This window comes from Drosophila bipectinata, chromosome XL, assembly GCF_030179905.1.
Source record: "Drosophila bipectinata strain 14024-0381.07 chromosome XL, DbipHiC1v2, whole genome shotgun sequence".
In the NCBI taxonomy this organism is placed as follows: domain Eukaryota; kingdom Metazoa; phylum Arthropoda; class Insecta; order Diptera; family Drosophilidae; genus Drosophila; species Drosophila bipectinata.
Window position 1 is genome coordinate 15,723,040 of NC_091734.1, and position 17,905 is coordinate 15,740,944.

Consider the following 17,905-nt stretch of genomic DNA (forward strand, 5'->3'; position numbering starts at 1 on the left):
AGAGGGGGTTGAGGGACAGGGCGGCAGAATGGTCCGTACTCACCTTCACTGAGCCCGGAACTGGCGCCGGGCGGCAGCATGCTGGAGAGGGCGCTCAGGGGCGTGTAGGACTTGGGCGGCTCCACGGAGCCCGGGCGCAGGACCCGCTCCTCGGTGACGCTCGACTGGACGCGGTACTGCATCTTGCAGTAGGCCTCCTGGGCGGCGCCGTTGCTGGCGTTCACGTAGACGCCCGTGATGGTGACGTCCGTGTCCTGGACGATGACCACCGACGAGGACGTGGGGCGACTGCAGTCCTTGGCGTCCTTGGTGCTGGCTGCCGAGTCCCTGTACCCCGTGGTGGTGATGGTGGTGTCCGTGTTGGTCTCCTTCGTCTCCTTGGAGTACTTCGAGTCGTTGCTCTCCTCGACGATGGTGTGCGTCTGGCTGGACATCTTCCCGGCGACCAGGTCCTTGGAGTCCCTTGCGTCGTTGTCTCGCTCGCGTTCTCTCTCCCGCTCCCGCTCCCGTTCCCGCTCGCGCTCTCTCTCGCGCTCCCGCTGAGATTCTTTCGACTCCTTCGGCTCCTTTGGTTCCTTCTTGATCTGGATGACGTCCTGGCCCTTCGCGGAGGACGCCGTCGAGTTGTAGGCCTTGCTGGAGGAGGCGGGCGGCATGGTGTCCAGTTCGTCGTAGCTCTCGAAGCTGGAGCAGTCGCTGGCCAGGTTCTTGTCCAGGTGGCGCTCCACCTCGTAGGTGGCCGCCACAATGGCGCTGGCGTTCAGGCTGGCCATGCGCTTCCTGGCCAGGATCCCCTTGTAGTCGCCGATCAGCTCCTCGGTGAAGGCGTTCTTGCGCTTCTTGGGCAGCTGCTTAGGCGGCTTGGGCTTGTCCTTCTTGTCCTCCTTCTCCTTCTCCTTGTCCTTGGCCTTTTCTTTCTCCGGCGGCTCCTCGTCGTCGCTCTCCTCGGCCGGCAGGACCTTCTTCTTCCTGCCCTTGGTGGAGGGCTCGGCCTTGGCCGGCGCCTTCTTGGCCCACTTCTTCTTCTTGGCCGGCGGCAGGGGCTGGACCAGCTGCATCTCCTCCACCTCGCTGTCACTGTCGAACTCCCAGTGCTTGCCCACTCCCCGGCCTCCGGGAACGTAGCGCAGCTCCCGTCGTGGCTCTGCCGGCGGCGGCGAGGGTGGCGGCGCTGGGAGCGCTTCCTTGCCGGCGGCGTCCTTGGAGCCGGACACGGGCGGCGGACTAATAGAGCCCTTGTCCCGGTCGTGGTGCGGCGAGTCCTTGTGGTTGTCGTCATCACTGCCGTCCACAGTGCGGATCCTGGGCGGCTGCTGGGTGGCCTTGGACAGGCCCAGCTCGTGGGCGGTCCGGGACTCGTTCTCGTAGAGGCACTGCACCTTCGCCAGGGCGTTCAGCGAGGCCATCCTGTGGCGCTTGGGCCCGCTGTAGGCGCTCAGCTTGCGCTCGTCCTCCGAGGAGCTGGTGTCCTGCGAGGACTCCTCCTCCTTGGCGGCTGCCGCGGCTGCTGCGGCCGCCTTGCCTTTGGCGCCTCCTGACCCTGCCCCCTGCTTCTTCTTGCGTCCCGGCGTCACGGGACTGGGCGTGGGCGTGGCCATCTTGCGCTTTCCCTGCTTCTTGCTGGCAGGAGTGGCTCCACTCGCGGAGGAGGGATTGGAGGTGCTGGCCTTGGCTGCTGGTTCGTTGTTGGCTTCGCTTTTCGGAGTTTCCAGCTCCTTCTCCTTTTCCTTCTCCTTGTCCTTTTCCCTGTCCTTGTCCTTGTCCCTGATCTTGGGCTTCTCCTCCTTGTCCTCCGGCTTCTTCTCCTCCTTGACCTTGGGGCTCTCGGGCTCCTCCTTCTTGTCCTGCGCCGAGGCCTGGGACTTGGCCTTCTCCTGGCGCTCCAGCTGCTTCAGGGGCTTGTTGTCCTCGTCGGAGAACTCGCGCAGCTCCTTCAGCGCCGGCAGCACCATCTTGATGGGCTCCTCGTCCTCGGAGCCGGACTTGAAGTCGTAGATGTCCTTGCAGGCGGCCGAGGGCGAGAACTTCGGATGGTGTCCCGCCATCCCGCCGGCGGCCATCCGGCCCTTCGATCCTGCCGAGGTCTTGGTATACTTCACCTTGGGCCGCTGCTTGGTGGCCCCGCCAGGTGGCGGTGGTGGCTGGGGCTGGGCAGGCGGCGCCCCTGACTCGCCACCTGTGGGCGTGGGAGTGGCTCGCGGCGTGGGCGTGGCCGTCGGCGTCGGCGTGGGTGTTGGAGTGGGAGTGGCCGTGGGTGTCGGTGTCGGTGTCGGCGTCGGTGTGGGGGTGATCACAATCTCCTCCAGCTCCATTAGCACGGGCTCCGTATTCGAGTCCGGCAGTCGAGCTTTTCCGCCCGAATCATGTCCAGCCGGCAGCTTCTTGGGCTTGCCCACCTTGGGCACTGCTTTCGAGGAATCCTTCTTGGCCGGCTCTGCCCCTGGCTGGTGTTTCTTGCCGGGATTCTTGCCGCTCACTTGGAGCTTCGCGGCAGGAGGAGCCGAGGGCGTGAGCGTGGCTTGGGAAACGGGAGTGGGCGTCGATTTCTTGGCCATCTGGCTGACCTTTTTCGATTTTGTTTCCTCGGGAGCCCCACCTGCTGCCGCCTGATCCTGCTCCACCTTAGTAGGCCTTTCCTTCTCCTTTTCCGGCAGAGGCGCCGGCGCCGGTGCCTTCTCTTTAGAGGGCTCCGGGGAGGGACGCACGCGCTTCACAGCCGGCATCTTGACGGGATTCAGGCTGGCGATCACCTTGACGGCGGCCGCCCGCGACTTGGTCTTCACGTTCTCCGAGATGGACGACTTGAGGACGCCCTCGTTGAGCCGCTCCTCGCCGTGGGTCAGCAGGTTGTCAAAGCCATGGATCTTGATGTCCAGATTCTTGAGCATCTTGTTGATGGCCCGCGCCTTGCCGTCCTCGAGGCGCTCCTCGGCGGAGAGCTTCGGATGGCTGCTGGAGGAGGCTGCTGCGGAGGAGCTGCTGGCGGGCTTACCGGCACTGGTGCTATTGCTTTCTGTGGCAGTGTGCGATCCGGATCCTGGTCCAGATCCCGACCCCGATCCTGGTGCAGGATCCTTGTTGGGCTTCTTGGACGCCTCTGTCCTGCCGGAGGACTTCTTGTCCTCCGCCTCGTCCGGAGGGCTGTTGGAGGCAAGTGGGGCGGAAGCGGCGGGGGATGAGGTTGCAGACGAAGTGGCGGTGGCTTTCCCCGCCAGCTTCCCAATCCGCTTCTTTCCCGACGATGCTGCTGCTGCTGCGGCCGCTGCTGCCGCCGCCGCTGCCGCAGTCGCCGTGGAGCGCTGCACCCGCTCCCCGGCGTTGGAGCGTTTCTTCGAGACCATTTTGTTTCTGTGTTTTTTTTTTGAAAAAGGGCTGCGCGGACGGAGGCACGTACGCACACGAAACAGAGATTAGTGGGGAGCAGAATGAAACAAAAGAGAGACAACTGGGGGAGAGTGCGAACGAGATAAGAGAGAGAAGGAGTCCCTGGCAGAGCACTTCACTTTCGATTTTTTCGATTTTCCTTTATCTGCTGCTCTTCTTTTTCTGACACCCTGGAAGAGGGTATTCGGGTCTATCGGTGAATATTTTTTTAAGAGAGACTCCTTTAGTCCTTCTTTCCTATTCCTATTCCTTCCTACATCCTATATCCTATATCCAATATCCTATATCCAATATCCAATATCCAATATCCAATATCCAATATCCAATATCCTATTCCTATTCCTATTCCTATTCCTATTCCCATCCTATTCCTATCCTGATCGTATGTAATGTGAGTAATTTTAATTTTAATTTATGTACATATGTAATGTATGTAAATAACGTATGTAAAAAATTGAAATTTAAAGTAAAATCTATTTTTGAGTTCCTTTAGAAAAGTAATGGAAGTAATGGATCTTCCGAAACCCTATAGTTTTTGGTTCAAATATTTGACTGGTTATAATATTTGATAAACTCTTTAAAAAAAACGCCTCAGAAACACTAAAATTAACAAAAGCTATTAAAATAAATACAATAATATTATTAATTTATAATACATACTTATTATAGATACAAATTTCTTTAAAAATTACTTTATAATATCTTGTAGCTTTTAGTTGTAAACATTTATTTTTAGTTTTTACATTATTATTAATTATTATCATTAGGTTTCGATGAAAATTTAAATCATTTTCCCAAGTACCTATGTAGGATTCTTTAGGGGAAATGTGTCGCTTTTCCTACCCCTTTCCATATATTCCTACTTGTTCCTATTAGATATTTTAAACATCAACTTTTGGATCTAATATTTTTTGTTTAATTGGAAAAAATCGCCAAAAAAAACGTAATTCTTGAAGTAAAAAATGTAAAAGCCAATAAATGGAAACTTTTTGCAGTTCTTGGAGGAAAAGCTGCTATATAGTACCCAAACTAATTAAAAGTCATCGAAGCGAAATAAAGAATTAAAGATGGAGTGCAGAATGGCAGAAAAAAAATGTAATCGCATCAAAAATTGTTTAAAAAAAAATAAATAAAATGAAGTTTCTGTCCTAATTTTGACCTTTTTTGTTTTCTTGACCCATTTTGGGTTCATTCCCGAGTTTAATAATAATTAAAAATAATTTTAAAAAAGTAAACGGTGGAATAAGTAAATTGATATTTTTTATTGATTTCCCAAAGCATATTTATATTTATCTTCATTTATATTTTAATTCACATTTTATACTATTCTATTTTCATTACTATGACATATTTTTACTATAAATTGTACCATACATATTACTAATAGTAATATAGTAAATATCAATAGTAATATAACCCTATTCTCTAGTTTTTTCCTAAAATGCTCTATATAGCCATACCTAGGGTATGGCCCCCAACATCTGGGCATTTCCTTTTCGTTTTTTCTAATTTAGTTCAAGTGGAGGCACGTGACAAACAATGGCAGCGCCAACTGCAGGATACAGGATGCAGGACGCAGGAATGGTGTCCTTTAAAGATAAAGGATACCGGAATCCAAGAGCAGTCAGCTCTCACAAAATTAACCATTCAAATAATACACTTTTTAGTATAATTCTTAAATATCTTTAATGAGAAATTCTTCACAAAAGTCTTCCAATCAGGTTTCTTCTTGAAATTCCAACGTAGAGTTCCAGGAAGATGGAACTTTCTAGATTCTTCTCATTTTCTTGATTTTGGGGAATCCCTCGCGCTCTCTCCTTCTCGCGCTCTCTCTTTCTATGTCACAGATTGTGAACCGTTACACCGCCAACGAACTTACCTCTCGCTTGCACGCTCAGTGGCACTCGCTCGCACTCACTGCTGGGCTGCTTCCGCTGCTGCTGCTGCTGCTGCCGCTGCTGCAACCTTGACAACTGCAACCGCGGCAGATGGGGAGTGCGCTGGTGGTGGCAGGGCCTGCGGCGGGCGCGTTGCACCGCCGGAAGGCCATCTGGCGGCTGGCCGACGATCCGGACACGAATCCGGATCTTCTCCGCAGTCGCAGTCGGAGTCTCTGTTTTGATTTCTTGTTTCTGGTCCTCACTGTCCTCTCACTGCCTATTACTTATTACTTTTGTTTTTCCACGCTACTTTGTGGCTGATTTGTTGTTATTGTCGATCAGTGGCTTCAGTGGGAATGGGAATGTGATTTGTGTGGCTCTGACGGCTGCGGCGCCTGCATAAACATAAACATAAACATTTTACATTCATTTCGTCACAAAACCCGAATCGCTTATACACACACACAGACGTGACAGCGGGAACATCAACAAAAGAAAACCCACTCGCTCCCTCTCGCTCGCTCTCTCTGTCCGTCTGCCTGCCTGCCTGGCTGCCTGGCTGCGCCTCTCGCTCTCACACTCCGCTTTTCCCGAATTTTCATTTACGATTTTGCAATTTTTACACTGGATTTACTCCGGCGGGCGGATGGGCGACACTCGAACGTGAAATTGAACGGTGAGAGGGCGGGTTGGAGGGGAAATACTGGCCCACTTGACACCTCCCAGCCCCCTGAACACGCACACACACACACTCGGACAGACTCTGCGTCCAGTCCATACAATTCCAATTACAATCCCAAGCGCTCTCGGCGCACGAAGAAAAGGGACAGAGTTTTCCTATTGGACGCGCCAGCGAATTGTTTATTATTCGGTGGAGGAGCCGCCAAGGCGCCAACTATACATTGTAATCTTTCACAGGGCAGCAAAATCGGTTGATACACACTCAATAAACAAATCACAGGAAAAAAAATAAATAAACCAACGCACACTATGAGTTAGTGGTGGAGACGCAGCCACTAGCGATGGCAGTATTCATCTTATCGGTTTTGGCATTTGAAGCTATCGATGTATTTAGACATTCGATAGGAGGAAATCGTCGCACTGTAAATAAGGTTCTGTAAATAAATCGGTACATGTCAAATGTAAAGTATACATCGGGATGAGGCTGACTTGCTTGGCTTTAGTTTTAAAGATTTATAATATTTCTGGCTGTGTCCTCATTTCATATTTAAATTTTTTTTTATATTTTAGTAACTGGGTATAGTTGATTTTATCCAAAAATCGTCTTGCGGTGGTTATTAGGGTTGTTGATAATATATCGAAATATCAATATATCGATATTTTTTGGGAAAAATAATATATTTATATCGTAATATTTTTTTCCCCCAAATATCGAGTGTGCGATAGTTTTTTTTGATATTATCTGATATTTCTGCGTTGGTCACTCTTTGATCAAATTGAAAAAAGTGAAGATCGGCGGTGTGAGAAAAATGGACATAAAGCTAATAAAAAAGAATTATAGTGAAATAAAAAACGGAACAGCAAAGTGTAATTTGTGCAATAAAATGGTAAAAACAAGTGGAAACACCACAAATTTGACGTCACATGTTAAAAATAAACATAACGAATTTTTTTTAAAGTGTCAGCAAAAAAAGGTTTGTACATATTAATAAATTTATATATAAAATAGCGTTTTCTTTTCAGTGTTTTTGTGTGTGTGAAAAGAAATTCGCAGTATAATTGTGCACATATGTAAATGTATTTGTGTGGGCACCGCTAATATATATATTTATGTGTACAACATGACGCCGAAATTTGGCGCCATTTTACCGCGAAGGTGTAGATTTTATTTCGTGTGTGTGAAAAAAAATGTAGATTTCGCAGTAAAATGTCGCAAAATTTCACACACACGAAATAAAATCTACACCTTCGCGGTAAAATGGCGCCAAATTTCGGCGTCATGTTGTACACATAAATATATATATTAGCGGTGCCCACACAAATACATTTACATATGTGAATACGAAGATCTGCCGTAAGCACGGCCGTTTACAGTTGTTTACACTGTAGAAGAGCGAGCAATGTACAATACGCTGCAAACACAAAAATTTAAATTCCATTTTGATTATTTTACCATCATATCAAATTTTAATTCTGAAATATTTATGCAGGTGTATACAAACAAAATTGGAGAATACCCAAAAATATCGGAGTCATTCCGAAGCTTGGAGACTTTAAAAGGTAAAAAAAATGAAAAAAAAAATTAAATGATATTTTCATGTATGAAAAAATGTGTAATCCGTTTTTATTAACCTTTTCTTCATTTTAGGCGATGGACATAGGGCTAATGAGATTTCAGAGGCCCTTGTTTTTATGATTTGCAAGGACAACATGCCTGTCAGATGCGTCGAAAAGGAAGGCCTAACATACCTTCTTAAAAAGTGTGTTCCGCATTTTAAAATTCCTGGCCGGTCCAAGGTAAGAATTATTTTTTAGAATTTTTTTTTCAACACGTCAGTACGTGTTGATATATATATTGTTTTAAATATATATATTGTTTTCCAGGTAACAACATTGTTGGAAAACAAATACACCCAATTGGTGACACGAATCAAAACCGTTTTTGACCAAGTGGATCACTTCGCATTCACCTGCGATGCTGTGACCATTACTAACTCAACTCGGTCATTTCTTACCATAACGGCGCATTTTATAAACGAGGGATGTCTCGAGGCGATTTGCCTAAACTCCGTTAGAATGGATCAGGTTAGTTAATATTCAAATATAAATATTATTTAATAAATATGTGTTTGAAAGTGTGTTATAGTAATTGTAAATCGTGTTTGTCTTATGTATTGTCCGTTTTAGTTATTTGTGACTTATTTGTTATTGCTGCAGACCAAAATTAAAAATTCTCGCATTATATTTAGTCTCATACCAGCGAGTATATATGTTCATTGTTGGAGAGCGCTTGCGATGAATTTAATATAAGTCGGTCTAAGTGTTCAACACTAACCACAGACAATGCCAATAATATGAAAGCCGCATCAAAATGTTTCCTTGGGATTGGCAAGCACGTTCCATGCTTGGCCCATACCATCCACTTGCTAGTAGATGATACCGTAAAGGAGATTTCGTCATTTTCTAATATTTTGGACAAAGTTAAAAAAATTGTTATGCATTTTAAGCATAGCCCTGCATTAATGGACCAACTGCGAAGAGCTCAGTCCGATGAGGGAGTTCCAGAAGGTTGTATTAAGACCTTGGTCCAAAACATTGACACGCGATGGAACTCGTGCTTGGACATGTTGATGTCCTTTTTAGGGCTTGTAAACAAAGTATCTATTATTCTTATAAGGAAAGCAGAATACTCTAAGGCGATACCAGAACTGCTGACTGCTAAAGAATTAGATATTTGTCGCGATTTTTGTAAGCTTTTGAGCCCATTTAAAGATGCAACCGAGAAAATAAGCGGTGAAAACTATGTTACTGTTAGTATGGTGATTCCGTTAATTGCATTATTATTAAAAAACATACAAATTATAAAAGTTGATTCGGACGAGGGCATTATCACAAAAGAGTCGCTTCGCAAATTGATGGAAAAACGGTTAAAACCACTTGAATCAAATAAAATATTGGTGAAATCATCTTTTCTTGATCCAAGATTTAAAAAAATGTACATATCACCCATCGGGGTACAGGAGGCAACAAATGATTTGTTGAACGAAATTTCTACCTTTTCAAAGGAAACCCCGGTATGTCAAATTTTAGAGTTCGTAATCATGTATATAATTTAATAGTAATACTTACATTTACATTAATAATAATAATAACTCAACGTAATTAATTCATTAATTAATTATTTATTATTCCGAAGCAAAAATAAAGTATATATTAATTTCCTTTAAATTATTACAGATTTCTGATGACAATGCAGAGGAACAGTGTGTCGATTTTATGGAGGCCCACAATAGGTCAATTTTAAAGGGCCTTTCCTTGCAAAACTCTGATCACAGCGAGCTAAAATTATATCTCAGTTTGCCCCAAACATCATGGGAAAGTAATCCCCTAACATTTTGGAATGCACACAAGGTGGCTATGCCAGGATTATATCAACTCGCCCGGAAATACCTAATTACACCTGGGAGTTCAGTGCCTTCGGAGAGACTGGCTTCGGCTATAAAATGCGTCGTTTGTGATTCAAGGAGTCGAATGACTGATAATCACATAACGCAACGGGTATTTTTAAAGTCTATTAATGCCAAATATTGGCACTAACTTTATACAAGACCAAGACTGTATAATGGAATACAATCTCCTTATTTTTTTATTATATAAGAACTTTGAATTTAATTTAAGATAAATTTTATGTTATTTTTATGAATAGAACTCGAATCTCAGGCAAAGACTATAATGAAATAGAATATTATTTTTCTTTATGTTATATTTTTCTTTATGTTATATTTTTCTTTATGATTTTCAAATGTTATGTTTATGGATTTAAAAAACTAAAGATGAGAAAAACTAAACAGCAATAATAATTTCTGTGTTTTATTTCTATTATTTTATATTCTAAAAAACTTTTTAGGAAACTAAAAAAAATATCAAAAACATCGATATATCGATTTTTTGTAGCGATATATATTTATATCATTTTGATATTTTTTTAAAACAGAAAATATTATCGATACGATAATTTTAAAAAATTCGACATCCCTAGTGGTTATAGACGCACAAAATCCACTGTCGAATCCTTCTTCGGCCCCATTTACTTTCTTTACTTAACCAAGTTTCTTTATTAATTGTTAAGAATTTATTTAAAGTGACGAACAGTTGGTCTCTACTACCCTCCACCACAAACAGGATTTTAAATTTTCATTTCTTTTAAAAAATTTGAATTTTTTTACCAAAATTGTTTTGGTGGTTATAAACGCACTAAATCTTTAATTGATGACATTTCTGCTTTTATATTTTAATAAATAAATACGAATTTCACGAATAGTTGGCCTCTACTAGCCTCCACCACAAACCCTATTATGGGGTTTCGGCTTTTTTTCTCGAAAACCAAACGGTGGTTTTCGAATTGCGGTGGTTATAGACGCACTAAATCCACCATTGAGGGCTTATCTGTTTTTTGTATTATATTTTTACGTTGGAAGAAATATTTGGAAGAATCCCTCAAATATATCTTCGTCTTCGATCTAGCTCTCATTCTTTATTATCAATTATTTGCTTTATTTTTTTTTTTTTCATTTTAACTTGCCCCCAAATGGTGGTTTACGTCTTGCGGTGGTTATAGACGCACTAAATCCACGGTTGAATCCCCCATGTTGGCAAAAATAGAGGGATTAGATCTTTAGAAGGAAGTTCTTTACTTCGCCAAGTTTTTTATAAAATTTTAAAAAATTTTAACAAGACGGATAGTTGGTCTCTACTAGCCTCCACAACAAACTTTCGTTGTTAAAATTTTTTTTTGCCTTTATTCATAGGCCTTAAAGACGTTACTTAAACATTGCCTAAAGCCCCTGATTACTGCCTTCGTCTTTGATCTAGGCAGCTCCCACTCTTAATTAATTAATTTTTTTTTATTTTCCCCGAAAAGGTGGTTTGGTCTAAATCTAACGGTTGAATCCCCCACAGTTGGGACAACTAGAGGGATTAACTTTCACATTCTTCGATTTCTCTAAGGAGGAACCTTTACTTCTTCAAGTTTGTAATAAAATTTTAATAATTTATTTAAAATGACGAATAGTTGGTCTCTACTAGCCTCCACCACTAACTTATGTTTTGAATCAGTTTTTTTGGCTTTATCCATAGGCCTCAAGGACGTTTCTTAAAAATTACCTACAGCCCCTTATTACTGCCTTCGTCTTCGATCTAGGCAGCTCCCACTCTTAATTAATTAATTTTTTTTTATTTTCCCCGAAAAGGTGGTTTGGTCTTGCGGTGGTTATAGACGCACTAAATCCACTGTTGAAACCCCTTTATTATGATAATTAGTGGGTTCTACCTTCATCGGGCTCTTTATCTTCCTTTACTTCACCAAGTTTGTTTATCAAACACATAATTTTATCAAATACATATTTTATTTAAAGTGACGAACAGTTGGTCTCTACTAGCCTCCACCACAAACAGGATTTTAAATTTTCATTCCTTTTAAAAACTACCATTTTTTTACCAAAATTGTTTTGGTGGTTACAAACGCACTAAATCCTTAATTGAGGACATTTCTGCTTTTATATTTTAATAAATAAATACGAATTTCACGAATAGTTGGCCTCTACTAGCCTCCACCACAAACCCTATAATGGGGTCTCGGCTTTGTGTCTCAAAAACCAAACGGTGGTTTTCGACTTGCGGTGGTTATAGACGCACTAAGTCCACGGTTGAATCCCCCTAGTTGGCAAAACAAGTGGGATTAACTTTCACCTTCTTCGATCTCTTTGAGGAGGAACCTTTACTTCTTCAAGTTTTTTATAAAATTTTAATAATTTATTTAAAATGACGAATAGTTGGTCTCTACTAGCCTCCACCACAAACTTATGTTTTAATCAGTTTTTATGGCTTTATCCATAGGCCTTAAGGACGTTTCTTAAAAATTGCCTACAGTCCCTTATTATTTCTGCCTTCGTCTTCGATCTAGGCAGCTCCCACTCTTAATAACCTTTATTTTTTTTTTTACTTTTCCTCCAAAAGATGGTTGGGACTTGCGGTGGTTATAGACGCACTAAATCCACCACTGAGGGCTTATTTTTGTTTTATTATATATATTTTTTTTATGTTGGAAGATCCCTTAAGTAGACCTTCGTTTTCGATGTAGCTCTCTTACTTTTTTGGTTTTGTGGTTTGGTGTGGTGGTTTTGGGCTTGCGGTGGTTATAGACGCACTATATCCACTGTTGAAACCCCTTTGTTATGATAATTAGTGGGTTCTACCTTCTTCGGGTTTATTTTTCTTCCTTTACTTCACCAAGTTTGTTTATCAAATGTTGATACATCATTTATTTAAAGTGACGAACAGTTGGTCTCTACTAATCTCCACCACAAACAGAATTTTAAATTTTCATTTCTTTTAAAAATGAACAGTTCTATTTAAAACAATTGTATTGGTTGGCCTATATTGTATTTATTGGCTTTTATATTTTAATCTATAAATTCGAATTTCACGAATAGTTGGCCTCTACTAGCCTCCACCACAAACCGTATAATGGGGTCTCGGCTTTTTATCTCGTAACATTTTTTTTTATGTTACCCTTGCCTCAAAACGGTTGTTTTTGTCTTGCGGTGGTTATAGACGCACTAAATCCACGGTTGAATCCCCCTAGTTGGGAAATCTAGAGGGATTTTTGCCCTTTATTGCTGCCTTTGTCTTCGATCTAGACAGCTCTCACTCTTAATTATCTTTATTTTTTACTCTTTCCCAATAGGCGTTTTGTTCTTGCGGTGGTAATAGACGCACTAAATCCACAATTGAGGGCTTATCGGTTTTTTTTTATTATATTTTTTATTTTTATGTTGAAAGAATTAGTGGGTTCTACAAACTTCGGGCTCTTATTTCCTCCATTAATTTAAATTAATTTTATTTATTTTTCTTTTAATTGTCGAGCAGTATCTTAGTTTGTCGTCTTTGAATTTAAAACAATTTATTTTATTAATCTTTAAAAATAAATTATTCGGCCTTCCTTCTTTAATTGCATAATTCTAAAAATTATTTCCTTATTTTATCAATTTTTGTAAATCAAATTTATTGTTTTTTAATGGATCAGTTTATTGTTTTTTTTGCATCCATTTTTATTATTTTACTTGTCCGCAATTCCTAAGCATGTACCGAACACCGCAGAGGTCTTTACCCAAATGATGTCCCAGCATCTTCCAAGCTAACAAAAAAAAAAAACCACATTCAACAGCTGTTCGTAGCGTACAGAGCACACTCTAGGGTTGTCAAATAATTAAAAAAAATGTATCGATATTTTGTTTTATCAAAAAATCACTGGGAAATATCGATATATTTAATATTTTTTATATTTTATGAATTACTTGTTTTCCTGCACAATTAGGGGATTCCCTAAACTGTTGAATCTCTAACTAAAAAGGCAAGTTTCCTAAATAATTATTTAAATATATTTTTATATATTGTATAAACTTAACTTATATTTTATGATATAAAAAATTAAATCCAATGTTTTGAATTTAGGGATTATAAGAATACCCTTTGCTTTATGTGTGTGTCCGTCAAAAACCACTCCTCGCGACGCACACAACACATTTGATAGCCGATGCCAGCGGCTCCGGCGGCACCGAGCTACCCAGGGTTATTAGCCCTTCAGTACCAAAATTCCTTCCCCGACTTTTCCTGGCGACATGTTCGAAAAACAAAAACAAATTGCATGGGCTTCGTTTACTGAAGTTCAAAACGAAAGGGGAAACGAAACTTCTACCTTCTTTCTGGTTTCGACGATGATTCTCGAAGCTTCTGCGTCATATTTTCGGAGCAGCGGCACGCGACAGAGAGACAATTAGAGAGATGTAGATGGAGGGAAGGGAGAGAAATCGGTGTCGAAAGCCAAATGAATGGAAGCGTCGTCAGAATACCCTTTTTAAAATATGTTGAAATATTTATATATATTTAAGATTATATTTAATTAATTTTTCTTACCTAATCATATGGTATATTGAAATGTATTAATAATTGGCTTTAGGCAAAGCCAAAATGTTCATGTTTGATTATTTGCCTTGTGCGATTCTAATTACAAGGCATTGCTTTGGTCGACTATACCCTGGCACGCGCCAGAATTTTCTGTTGTCAATTTTTGTTTTCGTCTTGCCTCTCCCTTTCTCTTTGCATTTAATGTTCAAGTTGCATATAAATTACACGCGTTTGTTTGTTGCGTTTGAAGTGAAATTTTTTAAAACACATTTAAGTGACCAAATAACTAATTCTGGTGAGTAGTGCATATAATGAACTTATTTATTAAATACCGAGCGGCCGTTCAAGATATGTAAATATGTACATATATTTATTAAATGACATTAGCCGCTTGTACATATTATGTTATTTATTTTCTTTTTATTTTCTAGATCAAATATGGAGCCTAGTAAGAAAATTTTAAAGATGGCGTTTAATGTCGATGGTAAGTAAACTAAATAAAATCTAATTTTTTATTAATTTCTTTTCTCAGACGATGACCTAACTGCGGAGACGCAAATGGACGAAGTCGAGGTAGTCACGGTGGCCGATTTGGGGGAGTAAAAAATTGATCGCCTGGAGAGGAAAATTGATGAGCAGACGAGGAAAATTGGTGAGCAGGCGAGGGAAATCGCCGCATGTACCAACCAACTGGCAAAGTTGACAGCATTGCTGGAGGTTTCTCTTAAGGAAAAGGCCACCAGCAATGCTGTCAATATGGAATTCCCACAGATGAGGCATTGGCAGCCTTAGATTTCGCTTAGGCCGTGGCATGAAGGAAGAATGTGTAAGTATAATATTTATAAATTAAATATAAAAAATTGTTTAATACCTATTAATTTTTGCAGACCACCGCAGTGACCAATTTATTAAAGCGCGGACCATTAAGAAAATCATTGAAATACGTTATCGTTGAGGACCTGATCGTCCAATACAACATTGACGGTGTTAGTGGGAAGAAGAAATTGAAGGCGTTCCCAAATTTTTATGGAGTTTTGATCGGTATGTATTTTAATTACAAATTAAAATCTAATTTCAATATCTAATTTATTTTTATTTTATTTACAGATAGTATATCTAACGTGGATCCGGGGAACTCGCCGGAGAAAGTGTTGAGGCACGCTTTGACGTGTTTTAAAAAAAAAAATAAAATAAATAAATAATTAGTAACTTTGTAAAATATAAATTGTAAGTTTATAATTTGTAAAATAATTTGTAATTATAAATTATAATAATTAATAATTTATTTTAATAAAATTTGTTTTATAAAAAAATTTTGTAATAAAATAATAATTTCTAAATGGCATCAAGATTTCTCCCCATACGGAAGACTTGTGTTAAATTTTAAAGTTCGCCTTGGGCGAAAACTTGTACCAAATTTTAAAGCTTCCTGGGCGTCATGGCGGATGTCGGTTTTGTCGGATGTCACCAACGGAGTAAATCTGAACTACTTGTATATTCTGAAAGCACCCGGAAGTCAGACATTGCGGCGCAAACTCCACTGTTTCAACAGAAAAGCCAGATCGTATTTGGGAGTTACAACCATAACAGAACCGGAACGCAAAAAGAGATTATCCTTTCAATCAATAAAAAATTGGAAAAATAATGGAAACGTAAAAAATAAGCCTCGAAGTGGTCGACCTGATGTCGACCAATTAACCAAATTAAATATAACATTAAACAATCTTAAAAATTCAAAATTTTTATGAAAATGTGCGATACGATTTCATTCAGTTACCGTGCGAGTAAGCCACGTTTGTCAGTTTTCCGGAGAAGGGGAAGTAAGTTTCTTCTGGCCATGGGTCGGTATGTGATACGTCTTCGTCATTCAGGTTAGGGCGTGCGAATGCGACCCATTAGGCCGATCTACGGATTTTTGGCATCGGATGGCACTTCCATGGGCCTCATGGCGGCGATCTTGTCGGATGTCAAGAGGTAAAGCTGAAACACTTGCATATTCTGATAGCACCCGGAAGTCAGACATTGCGGCGCAAACTCCACTGTTTCAACAGAAAAGCCAGATCGTATTTGGGAGTTACAACCATAACAGAACCGGAACGCAAAAAGAGAATATCCTTTCAAACAATAAAAAATTGGAAAAATAATGGAAACGTAAAAAATAAGCCTCGAAGACGTCGACCTGATGTCGACCAATTAACCAAATCAAATATAAAATTAAACAATCTTAAAAATTCAAAATTTTTATGAAAATGAGCGATACGATGTCATTCAGTTACCGTGCGAGTAAGCCACGTTTGTCAGTTTTCCGGAGAAGGGGAAGTAAGTCTCTTCTGGCCATGGTCGGTATTTTTTGCATCGGATGACACTTCGATGGGCCTCATGGCGGCGATCTTGTCGGATGTCAAGAGGTAAAGCTGAAACACTTGCATATTCTGATAGCACCCGGAAGTCAGACATTGCCCTGCAAACTCCGTCTGAAAATATTACATGATGAGTGCTCCAGTCCTTAAAGAGAAGCTTCAAGCAGCTCGGCAGGAAATACGCATGGAGAGCTGCGAAATCAGGTGGAATCCATGCCAAGGCGTCTTCAGGCCGTTATCGAAGCACGTCGAGGGTCTTACCGAATATTAAAAAAAAATTTATAGTTATGTGGGCTTAGTTAATAAAATATTAATATATTTTTTTTATGTTTTTTTCGCCATATTGTTACGTTTAATACGGATACGTTTAAAGCCATTTGTTTTTTATTTTCCCCAATAAATGCTTAAAAAAACTATGCCCCTGGAATAAGGCCCTGCCGACCACTGCATTAGAGCTCAGTGTGTTTCGGACTGACCACAGGCGTCCATCTACTGAGACTGACTATTCGTTAGTGATGTAAAAAAACATCGATGCATCGAGCATCGATTTTTTTGGGCGATGTTTTCCGATATATTTTGTCATATCGATGCTTATCGATGCATCGATATTTTCTTACATCCCTAGCTTGTCATTATTAATTTATACCTTTAAATATTTTATTTCAAATATTGTGTTTTAAGTCTCAATTTAGTGTATGGCTACAATACTTGATCCAAGATCTAAGAAACTGCATTTTAAAGACCCTCAGGCATGCTCTAACTATTATAAAAATCAAGTCTGTGGTGAAACCGATGCACTATAGGCCGGATGACCACTTTTTCTGGCCAAAAACCCATTTTTCGAAAGTTCTTATAATTAAGATTTTATGTCATATTAGTATAATATTAGACTTCAATAGTTATCGGATTTCAAAAACAGCTGTTCGGAGTGTCGTGATCACGTGTGCTTGTTATCGGAAAAAAGAGTCCATTTAAAGCTAATAAAAAAGGCACTAAACTTAGTAATTTATAAAAAAGTTGTTATGGCATCGAAAGGGAGTGATTTGTACTATATGTTTTCGATTCTCAAATGTTGGTTTGTTTGGGAATGTCCCTGTAATTGAGTGTTTTTAACAGAGCTTTTGTGTGTGTTAATCAATAACAAAAACTAATGTTTAGTTAGAGATATAAACGGTCTTTGAGCTAGTTTGACCTTAATATATATACTGTGTTGGAGGTAATTCAATTCTTGTTCGTATGAATGTAATATTAAAGGGCCCTTTTGCGCACTTTCTGCGTAATTCACTTTTTAAGGTCACAACCTCAGGCTTCCCAACATGGAGTTGTTCGATGTTTGGAGATCTGCCGCCACCAAATGTGCGAAAGAGAACGCAATATTGGCTAGATACACAGTTTCTATAGCTGGTTCTGTATTTGAAGCCGAGAAAAAGCATGCGAAAAAAAGCCGTCAAAGCAACAGTTTAAAAGCCGTATTCCACAGATCATTGGATACATCAGACCCTATAAAATCATCGGTTAACGTAGCCAACCGTATCAAACAACAAAACAGATTGCTTCTTCCAAAAGAATTATTAGAATTGCTCGACAGTCCCTTAAGGAGCGCTGATAATCAGTTTGAAAATATTGAAGACGATC

At 40.7% G+C, this 17,905-nt stretch overlaps 2 protein-coding genes and 1 long non-coding RNA gene across 9 annotated transcripts in view; 2 read left to right on the forward strand and 1 right to left on the reverse strand.

Annotated features, from left to right (window-relative positions):
* Hers (Histone gene-specific Epigenetic Repressor in late S phase) overlaps window positions 1-6,308 on the reverse strand; it is a 55,203-nt gene extending 48,895 nt beyond the window's left edge. Inside the window, exons 1-3 of one of the 6 annotated variants that reach the window (XM_017245259.3) lie at window positions 6,252-6,308; window positions 5,264-5,659; window positions 44-3,372 (exon numbers count right to left, since the gene is read on the reverse strand). In XM_017245259.3, the coding sequence (XP_017100748.3) occupies window positions 44-3,341 (3,298 nt within the window). In that variant the 5' untranslated portion in view covers window positions 3,342-3,372; window positions 5,264-5,659; window positions 6,252-6,308. Of the gene's footprint in view, window positions 1-43; window positions 3,373-5,263; window positions 5,660-5,726 lie in introns of all 6 variants that reach the window. The other 5 variants (XM_070282195.1, XM_017245258.3, XM_070282198.1 and 2 more) reach the window with 5 other exon arrangements.
* Window positions 6,309-6,652: 344 nt separating this feature from the next.
* Window positions 6,653-9,874, forward strand: LOC122321331 (E3 SUMO-protein ligase ZBED1-like). Of its 2 annotated transcripts, XM_070278341.1 has the most exons (5): window positions 6,653-6,919; window positions 7,436-7,505; window positions 7,594-7,742; window positions 7,830-8,030; window positions 9,183-9,822. In XM_070278341.1, the coding sequence occupies exons 1-5, from the start codon at window positions 6,755-6,757 to the stop codon at window positions 9,540-9,542; spliced, it is 945 nt and encodes a 314-aa protein (XP_070134442.1). In that variant the 5' UTR covers window positions 6,653-6,754; the 3' UTR covers window positions 9,543-9,822. The 2 variants fall into 2 exon arrangements, 1 of the variants encoding a protein (XP_070134442.1); XR_006246098.2 differs by lacking the exons at window positions 6,653-6,919; window positions 7,436-7,505; window positions 7,594-7,742; window positions 7,830-8,030 and adding an exon at window positions 8,120-9,019 and having other exon boundaries at window positions 9,183-9,874.
* A 4,250-nt stretch (window positions 9,875-14,124) lies between these two features.
* Window positions 14,125-14,948, forward strand: LOC108127926 (uncharacterized). Its single transcript, XR_001773448.3, has 4 exons — window positions 14,125-14,205; window positions 14,342-14,394; window positions 14,443-14,736; window positions 14,798-14,948. It is a non-coding gene; the product is annotated as an uncharacterized lncRNA (long non-coding RNA).
* The last annotated feature ends 2,957 nt before the right edge of the window (window positions 14,949-17,905 follow it).

Excerpts from the sequence above, each read along its gene's own strand:
- LOC122321331 (XM_070278341.1), top strand. The coding sequence starts at position 6,755 with ATGGACATAAAGCTAATAAAAAAGAATTATAGTGAAATAAAAAACGGA. Across the intron at positions 6,920-7,435 it reads TAAAGTGTCAGCAAAAAAAG|GTGTATACAAACAAAATTGG; the intron begins GTTTGTACATAT and ends ATATTTATGCAG. Across the intron at positions 7,506-7,593 it reads AAGCTTGGAGACTTTAAAAG|GCGATGGACATAGGGCTAAT; the intron begins GTAAAAAAAATG and ends TCTTCATTTTAG.